Genomic DNA, 23531 nt, shown 5'->3' on the forward strand with positions numbered 1-23531 from the left:
CAGAAGAGACGACTGCAGTCCTGCAAAGAGTGCTGGAGACCGGGTCATGGGAACCAGATATGAGAACCAGGATTTGAGAGGGTGCTCAGGGCAAGAAGGGCTCCCAAAGGGCCTCAGGCGCTGAAGGCCTGTTTGGATCTGGAGCTCGGGTTGCCGATGAATTGAACAGGCTGCATAGGCTGCAGGAGTGCTGGAGTCCAATCCACAGACACTCAGTGACTCTGAAGGGACTCCCTTTTGCTTCTTTCTTTCGTTCTGTAAGGGGGACCAGGAGACACTAATGACATCTGTCTGCCTTATAGCAGGCAGGAGGCAATTTTTAGTAATATTAGATGTTCCAAGGGGGTGGTGAGGAAAAAGGGTGTGGTCAATGTTCACAGAATTGCTCTGAATCGAGAATTATTTTCCTTGAACAAAAAGTCATCTGTTGAAACACTGACAAACAAGAACCCATGTACACAAGGCAGGGAAACTCAGTGTTGGTTGCTCAGTGATACACTAGTTGTTGTTTTAAATTTGCAGTGGACCTAATACAATACTGAGAAAGAGATGTGTGTGTGTGTGTGTGTGTGTGTGTGTGTGTGTGTGTGTGTGTGTGTGTGTGTGTGTGTGTGTGTGTGTGTGTCTGTCTGTGTGTCTGTCTGTCTGTCTGTGTGTGAGCATGTGTGTGTCTGTCTGTGTGTTGGGGGGGGCGGGCACTAGGGATGTGGGCTGGGAGCCAAGGGAGCGGCAGTCTGAAAACATTTGGGAACCACTGTTCTTGGGCATCTGTTGTAGAAGCAGAGAGAGCCAATCTGCTCCCTTGTAAATTTGAGCTCCCGTGAAACTCTGCAGCCCTTATCTGAACTTGCACAGAGTGCTATTCAAAAGAGCAAAATGTTTTTCTACTTGTTCATGGCTGGCTGTCTGCTCTCTTTCCCCTGTTCACATTTTGTAAAACATCTGGGTTCTCCGCACTCCTTCAGTTTGGAACCTGAGGCCAATCCTGAATGTGCAGGTGACTCAATGGCAAAGACACTGCCTCAGAACTCCAGTTCCCCAGTTTCAATCCTTATCTTGGGTGCAAAGATAAGTAATAGAATAGTAACAGTAATAGATCTACGTTGGCCAAACACCCCAATTAACCCACAAACCCTGTTTATTTTGGAGGGTGGGAGGAAAGCGGAGCACCCAGAGGAAACATACGCAGACACAGAGAGACTCCTGACAGACAGCCCTGGATTGAAACCCAGGTCGTTGGTGCTATAATAGCATGGAGCTAATCTCCGTGTCCGCAGTGAGTTATGGAGGCCAGACTATAGAACAAAGAACATGGAACATTAGGGTTATTGTACTAACCTCTATTAACCTACTCAAAAAAACCAAACCTTCTCTCACTCATATTTTTCTTTCATCCATGTACCTGTCACCCGCATTGTACCAGCCTCCAACATCATCCCTGGCCATTAATTCAAGACATCCACTAGTCTCTCTGTAAAAATATTACCCTGACACCTCCCCTCAACTTTCCTCCCCTTACTGTGGTCAAATGTCCTCTGCTGTTTCCGACTCTAGCACTGGGAAAAAGGTGCTAGCTGTCCACCCTATCCATGCCTCTCATAACCTTCTAGACCTCTATTAAATTACCTCTCATCCTTCTTCACTCCAAAGAGAAAAGCACAAACTCTGTTAACCTTGCCTCATAAACATACATTATTTTCCAATCCAGGCAACATCCTGGTAAATCTCCTTTGCACCTTCTCCATAGCTTCCACATCCTTCCCGTATCGAGGCAACCAGAACTGAATGCAATATTCCAAGTGTGGTCTTTAACCAGAGTTTTAAAGAGCTGTAGCATTAACTCTCAACTTTTGAACGCAAACCCTTGACTAATGAAGGCCAACATGCTATAATTCTTCTTAATTACCCTATCAACCTGTATGGCAACCTTGAGAAATCTATGTATTTTGACCCCAAGTTCCCTCTGTTCACATTTCACCCTTGTCCGGATGGAACTCCATCTCCCACATTTTCAACCAACTCTGCATTCTGTCTATATCCTGTTGTAATCTACAACAACCTACACTATGCACAACACCTTCAACTTTTGTGTTATCTACAAACTTATCTACATCCCTCTACTTCTTCATCCAGATCATTTATAAAAATCACAAAGAGCAGAGCTCCCAGAGCATATCCCAGCTGAGCTCCACAAGTCACAGTCCTCCACTACTACTGTCTGCTTTCTACAGGCAAGCCAATTCTGAATCCATAGAACCAAGTTTCCAAGGATCCCATACTTCATACTCATGACTTTCTGAATGAGTTTACCATAAAGAACCATGTCAAATGCCTTATCAAAATGTGTGTGCACCACATCGGTCACTCTACTTTCATCAATTTATTTTGTTACCTCCCCAAAAAATTCAATTAGACTCATGAGGCACGACCTATCCCTGGCAAAGCCATGCTGACTATCCCTGAGAAGACTATACCTCTCTAAATGCTCTTATATCCTGTACCTAAGAATCCTCTCCAATAGTTTGCCCACCATTGATGCAAGACTCACTGGTCTATAATTCCCAAGATTCTCCATATTACCTTTTTAGCCACATTAGCTATTCTCCAATCGTCTAGTACTTCCCCTGTGTCCAGGGAGGATGCAAAGATCATTGCCAAAGCCTCTGCAATCCATTCACTTGGTTTATAGAACATAGAACAGTACAGCACTGGACCGGCCCTTTGGCCCACGATGTTGTGCCAACCTGTATATACCTACCAAACAAAAACTCCAAACCCTCCCTACCTCATACCCTCTATTTTTCATTCATCCAGTCTAAAGAGTTCCTTAAATGCCCCCAATGTTCCAGACTCAACTACCTCCCCTGGCAATGCATTCCAGACACCCACTACTCCCTATATAAAAAAACATCCCTGATGTCTCTCTAAACTTTCCTCCCCTCACTTTGAACAGATGTCCTCTGGTGTTTGCTACTCTAGCCCTGGCAAAAAGGAGCTGGCTTTCTACCTTATCTATTACCTCTAATGATCCTTCTTTGCACCAAAGTGAAGAGCCCCAGCTCTGCTAACCTTGCCTCATAAGAAGTATTTTCCAACCTAGGCAACACCTGGTAAATTTCTGCACCCTCTTCATAGCTTTCACATCCTTCCTGTAATGAGGTGACCAGAACGGAACACAATGTTCTAAATGTGGTCTCTCTAGAGATTATCCTCATGACTTCTGAATCCAATCCCCCGATTATTGAAGCCCAGCATACCATAGGTCTTCTTAATTACCCTGTCAACCTGAGCAGCAGCCTTGAGAGATCTATGGATTTGGACCCCGAGGCCCCACTGTTAAATATCTGACCATTAACCATTTACTTTTCCTTCAAATTTGATCTACGGTACATCTCAGCGCTTCTTGCGATCTTATCAAATCTCATGTTTTTTTAAGAATATCCAGCCCTTCTTTCTTAACTTCAGCATGCTCCAGCACATAGACTTGCTCTGACCTGTCCTCACATTGGACATGGTTCCTCACTCTGTTGAATACTGAAGCAAAGTATTCATTTTGGATCTCCCCTACCTCCAAACAGATGTTGCCTCCTTTATCCTTAAGCGGCCATATTTTCAATCTTTTTGTTCCTCTTTTCTTCACGAATGTATAGAACGCCTTAGGGTTTTCCTTAATCCTACTTGCCAAGGCCTTCTCATGCCTCCTTCTAGCTCTCCTAAGACATTTCTTAAGTTCCTTCCCTTAATTCTCATGAGCCCTTCCTGCCTTTTGCTTCCTAAATCAGATGTTTGCTTCCTTCTTTCTCTTAACTAGCTGCCTCACCTGTTTTGCCAATCATAGTTCCATTTTCCTACCATTTTCTCCCTGACTCAATGGAACAAACCTATCCTGAGCCCTGCACAAGTGGCCCCTCAACATCTTCCACATTACTTCTGTGCTTTTCCTAGAAAACACCTGTTCCCAATTTACTCTCCCCAGTACTTGTCTAATCCCATCATAATTAGCCCTTCCTCCATTAAACACCCCCATTTTATCTGCTTTTATCCTTGCCCATAGCTATCGAAAGCTTAGGGAGTAGTGGTCACCATCATCGAAATGCTTCCCCATCAAGAGGTCTGTCACCTGCCCAGTACTAGATCCAGTATGGCTTCTTCTCTAGTCGGCTGGCCCACATACTGTGTGAGGAATCCTTGGACACATCTGACAAATTCTGCCTCATCTATCTCTCTTGAAGTGAGGAGCTGCCAGTCAATATTTGGGAGTGGCCATCTCCCATAACAATAACCCAGTTATTTCTGCATCTTTCCAATAACTGACTAATTATCTGCTCCTCAGTATCCCAAGGGCTATTTGGGGGCCTATCGACTACTCCCAATAGAGTAATTGTTCCTTCCTATTTCTGACTTTCTCCCACACCGACTCAACAGACAATCCCTCCACAGCGTCCTCCATTTCTGCAGCTGTAATACTATCACTGATTAGTAATGTTATCCCCCTCCCCCACTCTTTTATCTCCAATTCTATCTCTTTAAAAATACCTAAACCCCAGTACCTTCCACCACTCAAGTCTTTGTAACACCAACAACATTGTAATTCCATGTCCTGATCCATGCTCTGGGTTTATCTCTTTTATCCCTCAGAGCAGAAGTATTGAAAATGGAGGTAGATCCATTTTTGAAAGCTCAAGGAGCCGTCACAGAAGGGGTTATGAGGCCTGCAGCAGATCAGCCACAATGATATTGAATGGTGGGACAGGATTGGGGTGGGGCCGAATAGCCACCTGCTCTTTTCTTCTGTTCATGACTGTGTGAGTTTTCTCTGGGATCTCTGCTTTCCTGCCACGGAATTGGTTGGTAAATTGTACTATGCCAATTGTCTTCAGTCTGTGGATGAATGGTGGTGGTGGGGGACTGGGCCAGGGGGGGTTGATGGGGTATGGGGAGAATCAAATGGGATTAGTGTGTATTTGTGTATGTGGGTCAGCACAAATTCAACAGGCCAAATGGCCTGTTTCTGTGCTGTACCATGCTATGTACATGCTATATACCACCATTGGTGGTCACCCCTTCAGCTGCCCAATGTAAGAACAGGAGTCGGCCATCCGATCCATCAAGTCTGCTCTGCCATTCAATAAAATCATTGCTGATTTGGCAGTGGACTCATCTCCACTTACCTGCCTTTTCCCCATCACTCTTCATTTCCTAACCATGTCAAGATCATTTAGCTAATAGACTTTAATTATGGAATTCCACCCCCCTCCCCCACTCACTCAACCCCACTCCCCTGCCTTCTCCCCATAACCTTTGATACCCTGACTGTTCAGATATTTATCAATCTCTGCGTTAAATATATCCAACGACTTGGCCCGCAGAACTGCCCGTGGTAGCAAATTCCAGAGGTTCACCACTCTCTAGCTAAAGAAGTTCTTCTGCAACTCTTTTAATTGGGCACCCTTCAATCCTGAAGTTGTGCTAGACTCCCCTACCATGTGACACAACTTTGCTACATCTATTCTGCCCAGGCCTTCCAACATTTGAAATACTTCTATTAGCTTCCCCCTCATTCTTCTGAACTCCAAGAAATACAGTCTAAGAGATGCCATATGTTCCTCTTATGCTAATTTCATTCAGGATCATTCTTGTGACTCTTCTCTGAACCCTCTCCAATGTCACCACATTAAAGCTGTATCCCGTACTCCAAGTGAGGCCTTACCAAGTGCCTTCTTTGCAAAGTCTCAACATCATATTCTAACTTTTCTCTCCAATTCCTCTAGAAGTAAATGGCAACATTGCATTCGTCGTCTTCACCACCAACTTAACCTGGAGGTTACCTTTAGGGTATCCTGCACGAGGACTCCCAAGTCTCTTTCCACGTCCAAATTTTGAATTTTCTCCCCATCCAAATAATAGTCTCGCTTGTATTCCTTCTGCCAAAGTGCATGGCCATATACTTTCCAAGATTGTATTTCATTTGCCTTGTCCACCTTTCCTGTAAGGCACACCTTTAAACCAATCTGTGATCAAGTTTATCGCCCATGTATCTCCGTGTATGGCTGGGTGCCAAATGGTGCCTGGGGTTTCACCTTGCATGTCCAACACCAGCTGCTGTTGAGCTTCTACTGTTTCTTTAAATCAGGGATGGAAAATTTAAAGCTTGGATTTCAACCAGAGATATCTTTTACAAACAGTAAGCACAACACTGCTACAGCACCAGTGACCCAGGTTCGAATCAAGCGCTGCCTGGTAGGAGTTTGTGCATTCTCCCCATAACTTGCATGGATTTCTTCTGGGCCCTCTGCTTTCATCCAAAATGTACAGGGGTAGTAGATTAATTGGGGTATTTAGGTGCCACGGGCTCTTGGACCAGAATGGCCTGATACCGTGTGTATATCTAAATTTTAAAAAAAATTTAGGTGAAATAATTTGATCTAAATGAAGCTCTTGCTAACCACAGGTTTGTAAAATGTATCTGTTCAAACTGGTCCAGCAAAAACCAGGAATGATACAAAGCACCTTTACTCAAAGGCATCTGAAAAATGTTGCATTGCCTGTTCTCCGCAGAAATCAACATTCCCAGCTGCCAACAAGTTATGATCTCGCCCAGAACAATAGCAACCCAGCCATCTGGTACCTGCTTAGTTTGAATGCAGCTTAGCACTGAAGCCTGATAAATAAAGCAGATGTACTCAGGGCATCGAAGAAGTCCATGGAACTGTGATCTTATAGTGATTTCAAAAGCACAGCTTGGAGAGGGGTGGCAGATCAATCTTCCAGGATACAGACTCTACAGATAGGATAGAGATGAGATAGGAAATCAGATCAGATACTATTTATTGTCATGTAATAAAATAGAAGTGTAATATTACAAGATATAGCTTTCAGTCTGCCATAAGGCAGACAAAGATTTGCAATTAGCATTGCATGGTGCCCCTGACAGACAGAGAAAGAGAAGCAAAAAAGAGTCACCCCAGAGTCACCGAATGTCCGTAGATTTTCCTCCAGGACTCCCACGGGCTCTGCAGCTATATAAGACTCCAGGTTAGTTCAAACCGTCGACAACCTCACTTTCACAGCCTCCTACCTTATTTATTTCTAAGCCCCCCGACTGCCCGGTTCTGTATCCTACCTAAGATATACAAACCCCATTGTTTCTGCATGCTCCTGCCCCACTGAACTGGTATCATCTTATCTCGACTCCATTTTGTCTCCCCAGTCCCTCTCCACCTACATCCGAAAAACCTCACATGCTCTCCTTCTCTTTAATGACTTCCAATTCCCTGAACTTGACTACAGCATTTTCACTATGCATGTCCAATCTCTTCACACCTCCATCCCCATACAGAAGGTCTTAAAGCCCTTTGTTTTATACAACATAGAATAGTGCAGCACAGTACAGGCCTTTCGGCCTCCAATGTTGTACCGAACCATATATTCCTTCCTAAAAAAAAGTACTAATCCCTCCCTACCCCACAACCCTCTATTTTTCTTTCATTCATGTGTCTGTCTGAGAGTTTCTTAAATGCCTCCAATGTTTCATCCTCCACCACCATTCCTGGCAAAGCATTGCAGACACCCACTGTGTAAAAAAAACTTACCGCTGATGTCTCCCCTAAAATTTCCCTCCCTTAACTTTGTACATTTGTCCTCTGGCATTTGCTCATTTGGCCTTGGGAAACGGGTGCCGGCTGTCGATCCTATTAATGCCTCTCAAAATCTTGAAGACCTCTATCAAGTCTCCTCTCATCCTTCTGCAGTCCAAAGACAAAAGTCCGAGCTCTGTTTACTAATCCAGGCAACATCCTAGTAAATCTCCTCTGCACCCTCTCCATAGCTTCCATAACCTGACCAGAACTAAACACAATACTCTAAGTGTGATCTCACCAGAGATTTATAGAGTTGCAACATGACCTCTCTACTCCTGAATTCAATCCCCCTAATAATGAAGCCCAGCTTAACTATCCTATCAACCTGTGTGGTGACCTTGAGGGATGTATGGATTTACATATACCCCAAGGTCCCTCTGTTCATTGACACTCTTAAGTAGCTGACCATTAACCCTGTACTCAGCCTTCTGGTTTGTCCTTCCAAAATGGATCACCTCACACTTATCTGCATTAAAATCCATCTGCCATTTTTCTGCCCAACACTGCATCCTGACTATATCTTCTTGTAACCTTCAACAACCTTCAGCTCCATCCACACCTCCTCTCTTCGTATCATCCACAAACTTACTGATCCATCCTTCTGCCTCTTCACCTAGGTCATTTATAAAAATCACAAAGAGCAAGGGTCCCAAAACACATCCTTGTAGCACTCCATTAGTCACCAACCTCCAGGCAGAATACTTTCCTTCCACTACTACTCTCTGCTTTCTTCCAACAAGCCAATTTTTTATCCACACAGCCAAGGTTCCACTGATCTCCTGCTTCATGACTTACTAGATGAGTTTTTTTTAAAATATTTTATTTAAATTGTAAAAAACCCCATAATAACATCAATTATAATAAATTAATATACAAATAATAACAAACCCCCCAAACCTATCTCTCCCTCCCCACTAATACCCACCCTCCTACCCCTATATCTACCCACTGAGGAAGGAAAGGAGATCATCATTTATCTATATCAGGGGTGTCAAACTCAAATTCACGGAGGGCCAAAATTAAAAACTTGGACTAAGTCGAGGGCCGAACTAAATATTTATTGAAAATTTTCAACAACATCTGCATGTTTTCTCTTCTTTCAACATATGTAATGTTAAACTTTTTCTTATTAAAATAAATGTTTAATAATAGTTTTGGATAAACTCTTTCCAGAAGCATTAACAAATGAGAAATAAAATATTCAATAAATAATATTTCTCTTTAGAGGATTTGTCAAATGTTGCTAGTGTGCTGTCGAATAGTAAAATCTGAGGGCTATTGAGAATGTGGGAGAATAACATGATTCCTGAAACAATCAAATGGGTGATTGATTGTGGGCATGAACTCTAGCAGGGTTATTTGCCATGCCCTTTTTCCATTGGTACAGATATCCTTTGATTTAAACACTTTTCAAGTTTTATGCCTAATGAGCTTGTATCCAGGTGCAGGACCATTTTTAACCAGGAATATATTTATCACTGTGACATGAAACTATTGGAAGATTGTTTTATCCTGAGATTAAAGTTCATAATACTTACTCAGGCCTGTGTGCGGGAGGGCGGGGTTTGTGGGCAATCGGGTTGGACAACGACAGTGCGGGGGCATCGGCTCTCGCTGCAGGGCGGCATCTCGGCTGATCAGCGGCCCCGTCACCGTGAGTCGCGGGTCGGCCTGCGGCAGGGAGGGGGAGTGGGCATCGGTCCTGGCGAGGTCAGGCCCGAGGCCTCCGGTTCCGGGTGCTGGGAAGCGGCCTTGGCTTTCCCTGACACCGGCCAGGCCCCAAAACCAGAGTCCACGGTGAGACCCTGCAACGTAAACAGAGGAGGTGGGGGCGATTAGCGGGCTGATGCCAATGCATTCTGGGATTTATAGTATTAGCTGTGCATGCGCTATACTGGCGCGGCGGCCAGCGGGCCACCTCTAATACATTTTTGAAATGATCTTGCGGGCCAAATATAATTATATCGCAGGCCAAATTTGGCCCGCGGGCCAGAGTTTGACATGTGTGATCTATATATTCAACTATTGTCTGTGAAAACCAAGATGCCACACTGGAACAGATTGAGAGTTCAAATCTTCAAACCAAGAATTTTTTAGATTTGGGCTTCATACAAAAAAATTATGCATTATCTTTTCAAGAGTGATACAAGATTTCTTTCAGTATGTCATCTTTGCATTCCTAAAACTAAATCAGATTTCCAAGTGATAGCCAAACATTTTTTAGATGCAGCCAAAGCTAAACTTAAAAATTCAATTTGATATATAGTCAATCATAATCTTAAAGCAATCGTCTTAATGTCCCCAATCAAATGGAAGTACAACTCTTAATACTTTTTCCAAAAATAATTTAACTTGTATCCAAAAGGTCTTAACTTTAGAACAAGTCCAGGTCAAATGAAAAAAGTACCTATCTGTTCATCACATCTTAAACATAAATCTGAAGAAATTAAATAAAATCTTCTAATTTTTGAGGCGTGAAGTATAATTGATGTAAAAAATTATATTGTACTAATCTATATCTTACATTTACAACCTTAGTCATATTGTCTATACATAAATTCCGTGCATCTTGGCGCCTCACAGTTTGGCGGGCAGCAACCTCCTTTGAAGAAGACCGCAGAGCCCACCTCACTGACAAAAGGCAAAGGAGGAAAAACCCAACACCCAACCCCAACCAACCATTTTTCCCCTGCAGCCGCTGCAACCGTGTCTGCCTGTCCCGCATCGGACTTGTCAGCCACAAACGAGCCTGCAGCTGACGTGGACTTTTACCCCCTCCATAAATCTTCGTCCGCGAAGCCAAGCCAAAGAAAGAAAGAAGAAAAAAGAAATTCCTCCAAATGTTATCATTTATCTTCCTATTCAAATCAGTTTCCCATTTTAATCTTGATTTATTAATATTTGGTTTAAACATTTTATTTTGTAATGACTTATAAATCTCAGAAATAAATTTATTTATTTATTTCTCCTTTAGTAAGTAATAACTCTAAAGCAGATTGTCTAGGTAATTTTAAACTATGATCTAACTCAATGGTTACCAACCTTTTACTTTCCACTCACATACCACTTTAAGTATTCCCTATGCCATAAGTGTTCTGTGATTAATAAGGGATTGCTTAAGGTGGTATGTGGGTTGAAAGAAAAAATTTGAAAACCACTGTTTTAATCATTCCAAATTGATTCGTTATGTGCACAGCTTCATCACTCTAAAGGAAATGGGCCAATGACAATTTTTCTCAAGCAAAATATTTCAGTAATAATTGGGTCTAGAACAGTGATTCTCAACCTTCCCTTCCTACTTACATACCACCTTAAGCAATCACTTACTAATCACAGAACACCTATGGCATAGGGAATACTTAAAAGTGGTATGTGAGTGGAAAGTAAAAGGTTGGGAACCACTGATCTAACTTTTCAATTAAAAAAACTTTTACTTGATAATAACCAAAAAATGTATTATTAGGGGTCTCATATTTTTCACTCATTTGATTAAAAGGTATATATTTCCCTGCTTCAAAACAATCTTAAACTTTTAAAATCCCCAGTTGATTCCAAATCTTCAAAAACTGATTATTAACAGGAAAAGGAAAAAGCTTATTTTGAAATAAAAGCATTTTCAATGAAATCTTACATTTTCCACCTGTCACATAATCAATTTTATTCCATAATTCAATTAAATGCTTCAATATTGGTGGATCTCTACCAATTAACAATTTTGAATTCCACTTATAAATAAATTCTTGTATACATTGTTCATCAATTTTAGTTAACTCCGTATTTGCCCACACTGAGGATTTCTTTAAATCAAACATTCCACTAATAAATTTCAGTTTTGCAACTTTATAATAATTCTGGAAATGTGGAAGTTGTAAGTCACTTAATTCAAATTTCCAAGTTAATTTTTCCAAGGATACTCTAGCCATTTTCCCTTTCCATAAAAATTTTCTAACAATTAAATTAAGATCTTTAAAATTTTTTGAGGTATTTGGCAAGGAATAGACTGAAAAAGATATTGGATCCTTGTAAAAATATTCATTTTAATAAAATTCACTCTACCTATTAAAGTTATAGGTAAATAATTCCACCTATTTAAATCATCTTTAATTTTATTAAATAATGGTAAATAATTTAATTTATACAAAGTATCTAAATTTCTTTCAATTTTAATACCTAATATTTAATCGGATTTAATCGATTTAAATTGAGCAATTTGTTTGCATCGATCATAACCTCCTTCAACTGACGGCATAACCTCACTTTTGTCCCAATTAATTTTATAACCAGATATTTCCACATAGTCTTGTAATTTCTTATATAAAGAAGATAATGAATTTTCAGGATCTGTTGTTTAGATTAATACATCATCGGCAAACATACTAATCTTATATTCCTCTTTATTAACTTTAATTCCTTTAATACTAACATCTTGTCTTATTAATTGTGCTAATGGTTCAAATGCCAAAACAAATAATGCAGGAGATAAAGGACAACCTTGTCTTGCCAATCTAGTTAATGAGAAAGAAGAATAAATTTGTCCATTAGTAACTATTCTAGCTAAAGGATTTCTATATAAAGTTTTAATCCAGTTAATAAATATTGATCCAAATTGAAACTTTTCCAAATTTTTAAATAAATAATTCTATTCCAATCTTTCAAAAGCCTTTTCAGCATCTAATGATAAAATTACAGCTAAATCTGACTTATTCTGATAAATATGAATTAAACTAATTAATTTACCAATATTATCAGCAGAATATCTCTTTTTAACAAATCCCGATTGATCTAAATGAACCAATTCTGGTAAATATACATTCAATCTATTAGCAAAAACTTTAGCTACAATCTTATAATCAACATTTAATAATGATATAGGCCTATAAGACTCTGGTTTTAATAAATCTTTATCTTTCTGAGCCATTATGTTATTATAGCATTTGAAAAAATTCTGATAATGGACAAGTTTGGGTTGCTTGTTTTAGTACGTCCATTAATAAAGGCATTAATAAATCTTTAAACTTTTTATAAAATTCACACATAAAGCCATCTTCACCTGGAGATTTACCATTTTGCATAGAATTTAAAGCCTTAATAACTTTTCTCAGCATAAACAGAGAATCTAAATCTCTACGAGCTTGACAATTTAAAGATGGAAGTTGAATCTTCTGTAAAAATGCATTAATTGTTCCTTCATCATCTACTGACTGAGATGTATATAACTTAGTATATACTCCTTAAAAGAATCATTTATTTCTTGCAGTTTATAAGTAACTTTTGAATTTTTTTAACAGCATTAATAGTTCTTGATGCTTGTTCCATTTTCTATTGCCAAGCTAATACCTTATGTACTCTTTCTCCTAGTTCATAATATTTCTGTTTAGTTCTATCAATTAATTCATCCATTCTATTTGTCTGTATCAAATTATAATGCATTTTTAATTAATTAATTCCAACATCTTTTTCTAAGAGGGATCTTTATGTAAATTATTTTCCAAAATTGCTATTTCTTTCTCTAATTTATCTATCTCTTTAAGATAATTTTAAAAATTTTAGTTGAATAACTTTTATTTGACCTCTTAAATAAGCTTTTAATGCATCCAATGAGACAAATTTATTATCAACTGTATTAGTGTTTATATCTAAATATAGTTGTATTTGATTCCTCATAAAATTATAAAATTCTACATTTTTTAATAATGAAGAGTTAAATCTCCATCTATAAATTGAATCAATCTTTTCGGAACTTAAACATGACATCAATAATGGTGAATGATCCAATACAATTCTGGGTTCATATTGTGCATATTCAATTCTTCCTTGCAAATGAGCCAAAATTAAAAAGAAATCTATCCTAGAGTAAGAGTCAAATCGATATGAATTAAATGAATAATCTCTTTCCCTGGAATTCAGTTTTCTCCAAATAGCTACCAAATTAAAGTCTTTCATTAACATCAAAATTCTTATAGCAGTTTTTGTTTTTGAGATTTATCCAAAATTGGATCTAAACAACAATTAAAATCTCCTCTAATTATTATGTTTTCATTTGTTTCTACCAAATTTAAAAAAGCATTTTGGATAATTTCTCATCATCCGTATTAGGTGCATAAACATTCATAAAAGTCCAAGATTCTGAATGAATTTGACAATTCACCAAAACAAATCTTCCCACAGGGCCAATAACCATTGATTTTAATTTAAATGTTAACTTTTTATTTATTAAAATAGCCACTCCTCTTGTTTTAGAATTTAGAGACGAAGTTATAACTTGACCAACCCTTTCTCTTCAACTTTTGATGCTCCTTCTCAGTCAAATGAGTCTCCTACAAAAAAGCAATATCTACTTTCAACTTTTTATATTAGCTAAAACTCTCTTCCTTTTTAATTTGAGCCCGTTTGCATTAAACGTTACGTAATTCAAATATGCACCCCCATAATATAATTTAAAAAATACTTTACTCCCATTTCCACCCCATCTCGTCTCGCCTCCACAGCCAATCTTAAAAACATGCAACATCTCCAAAGATAGAAAGATGAGATAGATGAGATCTTCCACCATTGGAGGCTACCCCTTCAGCTGCCCAATGCAAGAAAAGGAACCAACCAACCATCTGGCCCATCGAGCCTGCTCTGCCATTCAATAAGATCATGGGTGATCTGGCTCCACAACCTAGCCTTTCCCATTCACCCTTCATTTCCCCACCATGCCAAAATCCTCTAACTACAGACTTTAACAATGAAATTCCACTCCTTCTCTCTACCTGCCCTCACCCACCCACTCAGCCCCATTCCCCTGCATTGTCCTCAAAACCTTGGATACCTTGACTATTCAGATATCTATCAATTTTTGCCCTAAAACAACCAACGTTCTGGGCTCCACAGCCACCCATGGTAGCAAATGCCAGAGGTTCACCAATCATTGGTTAAAGAAATTCCTTTGCATCTCTTTTTAAATGGGTGCCTTTCAATCCTGAAGTTGTACCTTCTTGACCTGGTCTCCCCTACCATGGGAAACAGCCTTTCAACCTCTATTCTGTCCAGGCCTTTCAACATTTGAAATACTTCTATGAGGTTCCCCCCCCGCCCCCCCCCCCCCACCCCCGGCATTCTTCTGAACTCCAAGGAGTACAGTTCAAGAGCCATCAAACATTCCACATATGCTAATCCTTTTATTCCAAGAATCGATTTTGTGAATCTTCTCTGAACCCTCTCCAATGCCAGCACATCCTTTCAGGATCCCAAATTCTGAAGCCCAAAACAGTATACGGTACCCTAAGTGAGGCCTCACCAGTGCCTTATAAAGCCTCAACATCACAGCTCTTATATTCTATTCCTCTAGATATGAATGTCAACACCGACTCAACCTGGAGGTTACCTTAAGGGTATCCTGCATGAGGACTCCCAAGTTCCTTTCCACCTCTGAATTTTGAATTTTCTCCCCATCCAAATGTCTCCTTTTTATTCCTTCTGCCAAAGTGCATGACCATATACTTTCCAATATTGTATTTAATTTGCCCTGTTCCCCTTTCCTGTAAGATGCTCCTTTAAACCAAATGTGATCAAGTTTATCACCCATGTATCTCCATGTATGGCTGGGTGCCCACTGGTGCCTGATGTTTCACTCTGCTACACAAGCCAAATTCTTCCTTGTGTGTCCAACACCAGCTGCTGTTTAGCTTCCATTGTTTCATTCAAATCAAGGGCAGACAATTCAAAGCTTAAATCTCAGCCAGAGATAGCTGTTACACATGGTTAGTGTAACGCTTTAACAGTGCCAGCGACCTGGGTTCGAATCTAGCACTGTCTGTCAGGAGTTTGTCTGTTCTCCCCTGTTCTCCCCATGTCTACGTGGGTTTTTCTGGGTACTCCAATTTCATCCCACCCTCCCTAAACATACAGGGTTGTGCGTTAGTTGGGTTATTTGAGCGGCATGGGCTCGCTGGCCAGAATAGCCTGATACCATGCTGTATGTTTAAATAAATAAAAAATTGAAGTGAAATAATTTGATCTGAATGAAACTCTTGCTAACGACAGGTTTGTAAAATGTTCAACTGGTCCAGCAAAAAAGCAGGAATGATGCAAAGCACTTTTACTCAAAGGCATCTGAAAAACGTTGCACTGCCTGTTCCATTCCCATCTGCCACCGTCATTTATGGTTTCACCCAGTGCAATAGGTACCCAACCATCTGGTACCTGCACAGTCTGAATGTGGCTTAGTGCTGAAGCCTAATGGATAATGCAGATGTATTCAGGGCATGGAAGAAGTCCATGTAACTGTGATCTTATACCAATTATATAAGCATATAATGTAGAACAAAAAACATTTCAGCACAGTACAGGCACTTCAGCCCTCAATGTTGTGCCATCCTATATATTCCAATCAAAAAGAATCTAAACCCTTCCTCCCTCGTAACCATCTAATTTTCTTTCATCCTTGTCCCTGACTGAGAGTCTCTTAAATCCCTTTAATGTATCAGCCTCCACCTTCATCCCTGGCAAGATATTTCAAGCATTCAAATCTCTCTGTAAAAACTTACCCTGATTGTCAATCCTAAACTTTTCTCCATTCACTTTCTACAGATGTCCCCTGGTGTTTGCTATTCCCATCTGGGTAAAGGAGCTGGCTCTCCTCCTTAACTCTCCCTTCAGAATCTTGTAGACTTCTATTCAGTCTCTTCTCTTCCTTTTTCACTCCAGAGAAAAGTCCCAGCTCTGCTAACATTGCCTTATAAGACTTATTATCCAATCCAGGCAACATCCTGGTAAATCTCCTCTGCACCTTCTCCATAGCTTCCACATCTTTCCCACAATGAGGTGACCAGAATTGAACACAATATTCTAAGTGTGGTCTCACCTGAGATTTGTAGAATTGCAACATGACTCTTGAACTCAATCCCACTATAAATGAAGCCCAGCATCCTATGGGTCTTCTTTCTATCCTATCAACCTGCACGACAACCTTGAGGGATGTATAGATATGGAACCCAAGGTTCCCTCTGTTCCTCCACACTGTTAGGTATCTGACTGTTAACCCTGTACTCAATCTTCTGGTTTGACCATCCAAAATGCATCACTTCATACTTATCTGGAATGAACTCCATCTCCCTCTTTTCCACCAAACTCTGCATCCTGTCTATATCATTTTGTAATCTAAGACAACCTTCAGCACTATTTACCACTCCTCCAACCTTTGATTCATCCACAAACTTACTGACCCATCCTTCCACTTCTTCATCTAGGCCATTTATAAATATCACAAAGAGCAGGGGTCCCAGAACATAGCCCTACAAAACTCCACTAGTCACTGTCCTCCAAGCGGAATACTTTCTGTCTAGCACTTCTCTCTGTTTTCTACCTGCAAGCCAATTTTTAATCCACACAGCCAAGATTCCATGGATTCCATCCCTCATGACTTACTGAATGAGTCTTTCATGGGGGACCTTGTCAAATGACTTACTGAAAACCATATTGACAACATCTACACCCTACCATCATCAATTTCTTTTGTTGCCTCCTCAAAAACTCAATTAGGCTTATCAGGCACAGCCTTCTCTTCACTAAGGCATGCTGACGATCCTTGAGAAGACTGTACTTCTCCAAATGCTCATAGATCCTATCCTTAAGAATCCTCTTCATTAGTTTACACATCACTGACATAAGACTCATCAGTCTATAATTCCCAGGATTCTCCCTATTACCTTTTTTAAACAAGGGGACCACATTTGCCTTCTCCAGTCCTCTGGCACCTTCTCTGTGACCAAGACAGACTCAAAGATCATAGCGAAAGGCCCAACTATCTCTTTCCTCCTTTCCCACAGCAACCTGGGGTATATTGCATATGTCCACGGGGACATCAATTTTTATGTTTTTAAGAAGATCCAACTCTTCCTCTTCCTCATCTCAACATTGTCCAGTACACAAGTCTGATCTGTTCCAACCTCACACTGATTAAGGTCCTTTTCTCTGGTGAAATCTGAGACATCTTCAACCACCTCCACCTCCAGGCACATGCTACCTCCTTTATCCTAAGTGGCCCCACTTTCATTCTCCATCTACATATGTTCTTCACATATGCATAGAAAAACTTGGGGTTCTCCATAATCCTACTTGCCAAGGCCTTCTCATGTCCCCTTCAAACTCCACTAAGTCCTTTCTTATTCCTTCTTGACTGCCATAAAATTCTCAAAAGGTCTTCCTGTTTTCTGCTTCCTAAATCTAATCTCTGCTTCCTTCTTCCTCTTAACAGTCTGATCACCCCTTTTTATACAACCCTCTACCAAGATTTTGTCAGTGAATTTGATGATAGTGTTCTTGTCAAAACAAGTTTACTGGTGTAATCTTTTTAATGTGGTCAAAAACTGAATGAGTTAACCAATTGAAAAATTCATCAGACACTTCCCATGGAAAGATTCATCAGACACTTAACGAGGAATTTAATATCAACCAGGTCAGCTTGTCTTTTTTTTCTGTATGAATATGAATTTGTAACCACTGAAATTTAGTTCTGATGGCGATTTAGACTAGCCATTCTCAAACTTGTTTTTGGCTATGGCCCCCTTAAGACTCTGCTCAAAGTTTAAGGACCCCCCCTTCCTTGTGAAGCTGTTAAGTTTATTTGTTTTTTTTCCCCATACTTCTACTGATAACACAAAGCACATAAAAATATTTTATAATTTCAGTCCATGGCCACCCCTTAAATGTGATCTGGCCTCCAGGAGGGGGTTATGTGGCCCCAGTTGAGAAAAACAGGTTTACATGACTGCAGGCTCTCTGCAGTATTGTGTCAATAAACTCTTGGAGCAAATCTCAAAGTCTTCGTCTTTAAGTTCTGCAAAGTCATGCAACATGCAGATGGCTTGCTCGAGAGGACATCCTATTGGGCAATGAGGCAGGTCAAGGGCAGATGATACAAAGGTAATTGGAGGAGACAGTAGAGTTGAGGAAACTGGGAGGCTGCAGAAGGACTTAGACCAGTGGTTCTCAACCTTTTTCTTTCCACTCACATACCAGTTTAAGTAATCCCTATGTCATCGGTGCCCTGTGAATAGTAAGGGATTGCTTAAAGTGGTATGTGAGAAGGAAGAGATTAACTGCTCTATACCCAATTGTTACTGAAATATTTTGCTTGAAAAATTGTCATTGGCCCATTTCCTTTGGAGTTATGAAACCGTGCACATATTGATCCAATTAGGTACGATTAAAACAGTGGTTTTCAACCTTTTTCTTTCCACCCACATACCATCTTAACCAATCTCTGCATAGGGTGTACTAAAAATAGTATGTGGGTGGAAAGAAAAAGATTAAGAACCACTGATTAGACAGATGAGAAGAATGGACAGAGAAGTAGCAAATAAAAATATTATATCAGAATGTATTTGGTCATGCACTTTAGTAAAAGATATAAATGGAGAAAATTGAAATTTACCAGGTACAAATGGACCTGAGAGTCCTCGTGAAAACTTGCAGGTTGAGTCGGTGGTGAAGAAACCAAATATAATGTTGGCATTCATTTCAAGAGAAATAGAACAACAGGGATGTGATGTTGATTCTTCACAAGGCACACTCGTGAGACCTCATTTGGAGTATTGTGAGCAGTTGTGGGCTTCTCATTTAGGAAAGAAGGCACAGAGTTCAGAGTGCATAGTTACAGTAGGTGTTTTAACGCTACCTTGAAAAATGGGGTTAACCATGCAATTTGCCTGGTTAGCGCCCCACTCACAAGACAGTGAGTCACAGAGTGCAGGGTTCAGTGATACAGTGAGTCAGAGTGCAGGGTGTGGTGTTACAGTGAGTCACAGAGTGCAGGGTGCAGTAATACAGTGAGACACAGAGTGCAGGGTACGGTGTTACTGTCAAAGTACAGGGTCTAGAGATAAGTACAGGTCAACAAAGCAAAAGAAAGATCCATTTAAGAGCCTGATGACAGCAGGAAAGAAACTATCTTTGAGCCTGTAGGTTAATGCTATCAACCTGTATATTCTCTATCTCAGAGTGATCCACAACAGGTGCAGAAGTGGTTAAGAAGTCAAAAGGCACGTTTGTCTTTTATTGTAAACAGATTGGAGTTTAGAAATGGGGAGGATGTTGGAAGACCTGATATGACTCACTCAGCCTTTTGTCTTGTATAGGTAAACCTCACAGCCACCTTGGGGACATTTGACGTGGCCGCCGAGGTGGATCAAGTGACCATCGAAGGCGTGGGGCAGATGCATCTGTCTCTCTCGAGCTCTCAAGTGGACAACCTGAACCGCCAGCTCCAGTTTGTCACCTACACCAACACAGTCTTCAACCCCAACACTGCAGACACAGGTGAGTGGCCTCAGTGAGAAGTCAGCTAGAAAGGGGGGGACAAAGTCATGAATTACATTGTGCACAGGAAGAGAGAAGGTAAGACCATGGCCACTCTCATTAACGTTCTAATCTTGCCTGATTTCGCTGTAACCTGCATCAAGGTTGTAGCCTGAGTCAGCAGAGGCAATCCAATTTGTTCTGAACCAGGTGCAAAGGATGAGATGTGGTTTAAAAGTTCAAGTTTATTATCATCTGCTTATACCAGCACAACCTGATACAACAGTGTTCTCCGGTCCTCAGTGTAGAACCCTGCGATCACACATATATTCATAACGTCCATCCAGACAAATGATACATATGTACAGTTCGTAAAATTTAATATTAAAATTAATAATTATTATTGTTAAATAAATAATAATTACAGAGGGTTTATATGATCAGTTCACTCAATCATTCAGTTTCACTGCCGGAGGGAAGAAGCTGTTTTTCAGTGTGGTGATTCTTGCTTTGATAGTCCTGTACCTCTTTCCCTACAGGAAGCAGCTGAAAGCTGCTGTGTGCAGGGTGGTAGGGGGTCCTCCCTGATTTTGTGTCCCCTCTTCAAACAATGATCCCAGTAAAACCCATCGATGGGGGGGGTGGGGGAAGGTGGTGGGAGTCCCCAGTGATCCTCTCTGTCACTCTTATGGCCCTATGGATTGATCTCCAACCTACAGTAACCATACCTTCACTGTGATGCAGCCGGCCAGGGCGCTCTCAAAAGAGCTCCTGCAGAAATGTTGACAGAATGGTGGCCAGTAGCCTTGCCCACCTCAGGCTTCTCAGGAAGTACAGTCGCTGTTGCACCTTCCTGACAAGTGAAGAGATGTGTATGTCCAGGAGAGGCTACGTTAAGTGGATTCTGATGAACTTGGCATCTTTATAGTGCTGGAGGGTCCAGCCCAGGTCATTAGCAGGATAAATTGACTCTGTGCCAGGAGGATTAATCAAATTACAGCAGCCAATGGCCCAAGGCCAAGTACAGGCAGGCTGTAGAGTCCAGTCCAGGCCATTTAGATGGGGACAACAGCAAAGTGTGTACTAATGGGTGGGGCAGAATCAAACCTTGATTGGCAGCTGGTGTATCTTCCAACTAGGTAGTGGCCAGTGTTGTCACGTGACAGCCACAACCCTTCCCAATACATCACCCATTTTACTTTAATTTTGATAAAAGATCCCAAACCATGAAATGGTCACTGGCCATTTCTACCCACAATGCTCTATGTCCTGATGCATCCCTCCAGCAGATAAAGGGTCACTGATGCCAAATGTTGACTGACCATTTCTCTCCCATGGATGATGACACTGAGTCCCCACCTGTAGCTCATCGCTCGCTCGAGGTAAGTCCTGTCCTGCAGCTGGATCTGGAGACAGCCGGTCCCATGGAAACCTCAGTCACACTTCCCGTTCCAGCATGAAGGATCAAATGTGAGGGCTTCATGGGTAAAGTAACAAGGCTGAGAGCCATGGTCGCCTCTACATATATGGTCTCATCCTGCAGGCTGCGAGAATCTGTCCGGTTGGCTCTGGGGCAGCCCCAGTTCATTTCCACCCGTCTCAGTGTGTATATTTTGCATCTTCCAGTGAAGTTCGAGACAGATGGACACCAGGCTTTCTTTGTCATCAAGATTCAACATGCCACCATCCCAAAACTATACATCTCAGAAGACCAGCCAGGTCAGTCCTATTAATCCAGGATCAATTGAGGTCTCCCATCCGGCCACAGGCACACTGTGGCCAAGTTTGCAGTTGATATGAAAGTAAATGGAGGAGCCAGGGGTGTTGAGGAAACATGGAGGCTCCTAAAGGACAGACTGTTTACGAGAGAGAAGTGGAAAATGTCAGAAAGTGTATGGTTATGCACTCTGGTGGAAGAAATAAACAGGCAGACTATTTTTAAATGGGGAGACAACTGAAAATACCGGGATGCAAAGGGTCCTGGGAGTCATTGTGCAGGATAACCTGAAGGGAAACACGCAGGTTGAGTTGGTGGTAAAGAAGGCAAATCCAATGCTGGCATTCATTTCAAGAGCAGGGATGCTGAGGCTTTATGAGGCATTGGTGAGACCTCACTTAGAGCATTGTGAGCAGTTTTAGGCTCCTCTTTTAAGAAAGGATATGCTAACATTGGAGAGGGTTCAGAGGAGGTTCACTAGGATGATTGAGGGAATGAAAGGGTTATCATATTAGGACCGTTCGGCCACTCTTGCCCTGTATTTGTTGGAATTTAGGAGAATGAGGAGGGGAAGACCTCATTGAAACATTTTGAATATTGAAAGGCACGGGCAGAGTAGATGTAGAAAGGTTATTTCGCATAGTGGGAGAATCTAGGACAAGAGGGTATAACTTCACAATTGAAGGGCGTCCACTTAGAACAGAGATGCGGAGGAATTTCTTTTGCCAGAGGGTGATAAATCTATGGAATTTGTTGCCGCAGGGGGTTTCGGAGCAATACATTGCATGTATTTAGGGCAGAGATTGATAGGTTCTTGATTAGCCAGGGCATCAAAGGTTATGGGGAAAAGGTGGGGCAGTGGAGCTAAGTGGGAAAATGGATCAGCTCATGATTAAATGGTGGGGCATTCTCAGTAGGCTGAAAAGCCTATTTCTGCTGCTATGTCTGAACAGATTTGAGGGACTGAATGGCCTCTGCTTCCTGAAATTCTGAAATCCAGTAGTACCAGACAATTCAATGGTGTTTGTTGCACCTTCATGGAAACAGTGTGATGTGTCCAATAAAATAGGTTGAAGGAAAGGTGGTGACTCACTGTTCTCTGTGTTTTAGGGTATAACATCAGTGCCTTGGTGACAATCGTAACCAAAACTTTCTTAAGGTACGACAGGCTGAGGGAGTTGATAGCGAGCATCAGGACGTTTTACCCCAAAGTCACCATTGTGATCGCAGATGACAACAACAACCCAGAAAAGATGGAAGGACCATATATTGATCAGTACTTCATGCCCTTTGGGAAGGTGTAGTATGGTTTCTATTGATTAAATGCATCATGAGCCAAACAAAATGCTGGGCCCATTGTTGCATCCCATCCCCATCCATGATGTGGAGCACAAAGTTCTTCATATGATGTCAGTTTACAGATGGCATCCAAATCGGTGGTCTGGTGAACAGTAAAGAACATTCTCGAATGTTCCAATGGGACCTGGGTCAACAGGGGATGTTGGCAAAAGAATGGCTGGTGGACCAACTCAAAACAAAGGCAAGGTGTTGCTTTTAAGAGGTTATAGCAGGGCAGAACTTGGATATCAAATGGTAGGTTCCTGTAGAGTGTTGTTGAACAGAGAGACTGAGGGATACACAATTCATTTACTATCATGTAGCATGTAATATTACACGAAATTACCGTCTGCTTGCAGTAAAGCAGGCAAAGTGATGCCAGTAGTGTCACTCGGCACCCCTTACAGTACAAGAGAAAGAGAAAAAAATGAGAGTCCCAACAGAGTCACTAAGTATCCGTGGATTCACCTCCAGCGCTCCCGCAGCCTCTGTAGCTGCACAGATTCCTGTTCAAATCATAGGCAACTTGAACCAAATCCAAACCTCCGACATGA

General features: G+C 41.1%; 1 protein-coding gene across 2 annotated transcripts in view; it reads left to right on the forward strand.

Moving 5' to 3' along the window:
- The window catches only part of LOC138750716 (beta-1,4 N-acetylgalactosaminyltransferase 1-like), a 78818-nt gene that overhangs the window by 29277 nt on the left and 26010 nt on the right, over nt 1-23531 (forward strand). For both annotated transcript variants that reach the window (XM_069912811.1, XM_069912812.1), the window contains exons 6-8: nt 19763-19943; nt 21549-21641; nt 22750-22937. In XM_069912811.1, the coding sequence (XP_069768912.1) occupies nt 19763-19943; nt 21549-21641; nt 22750-22937 (462 nt within the window). The remainder of the gene's footprint in view (nt 1-19762; nt 19944-21548; nt 21642-22749; nt 22938-23531) is intronic.

This window comes from Narcine bancroftii, unplaced genomic scaffold, assembly GCF_036971445.1.
Source record: "Narcine bancroftii isolate sNarBan1 unplaced genomic scaffold, sNarBan1.hap1 Scaffold_240, whole genome shotgun sequence".
NCBI lineage: Eukaryota > Metazoa > Chordata > Chondrichthyes > Torpediniformes > Narcinidae > Narcine > Narcine bancroftii.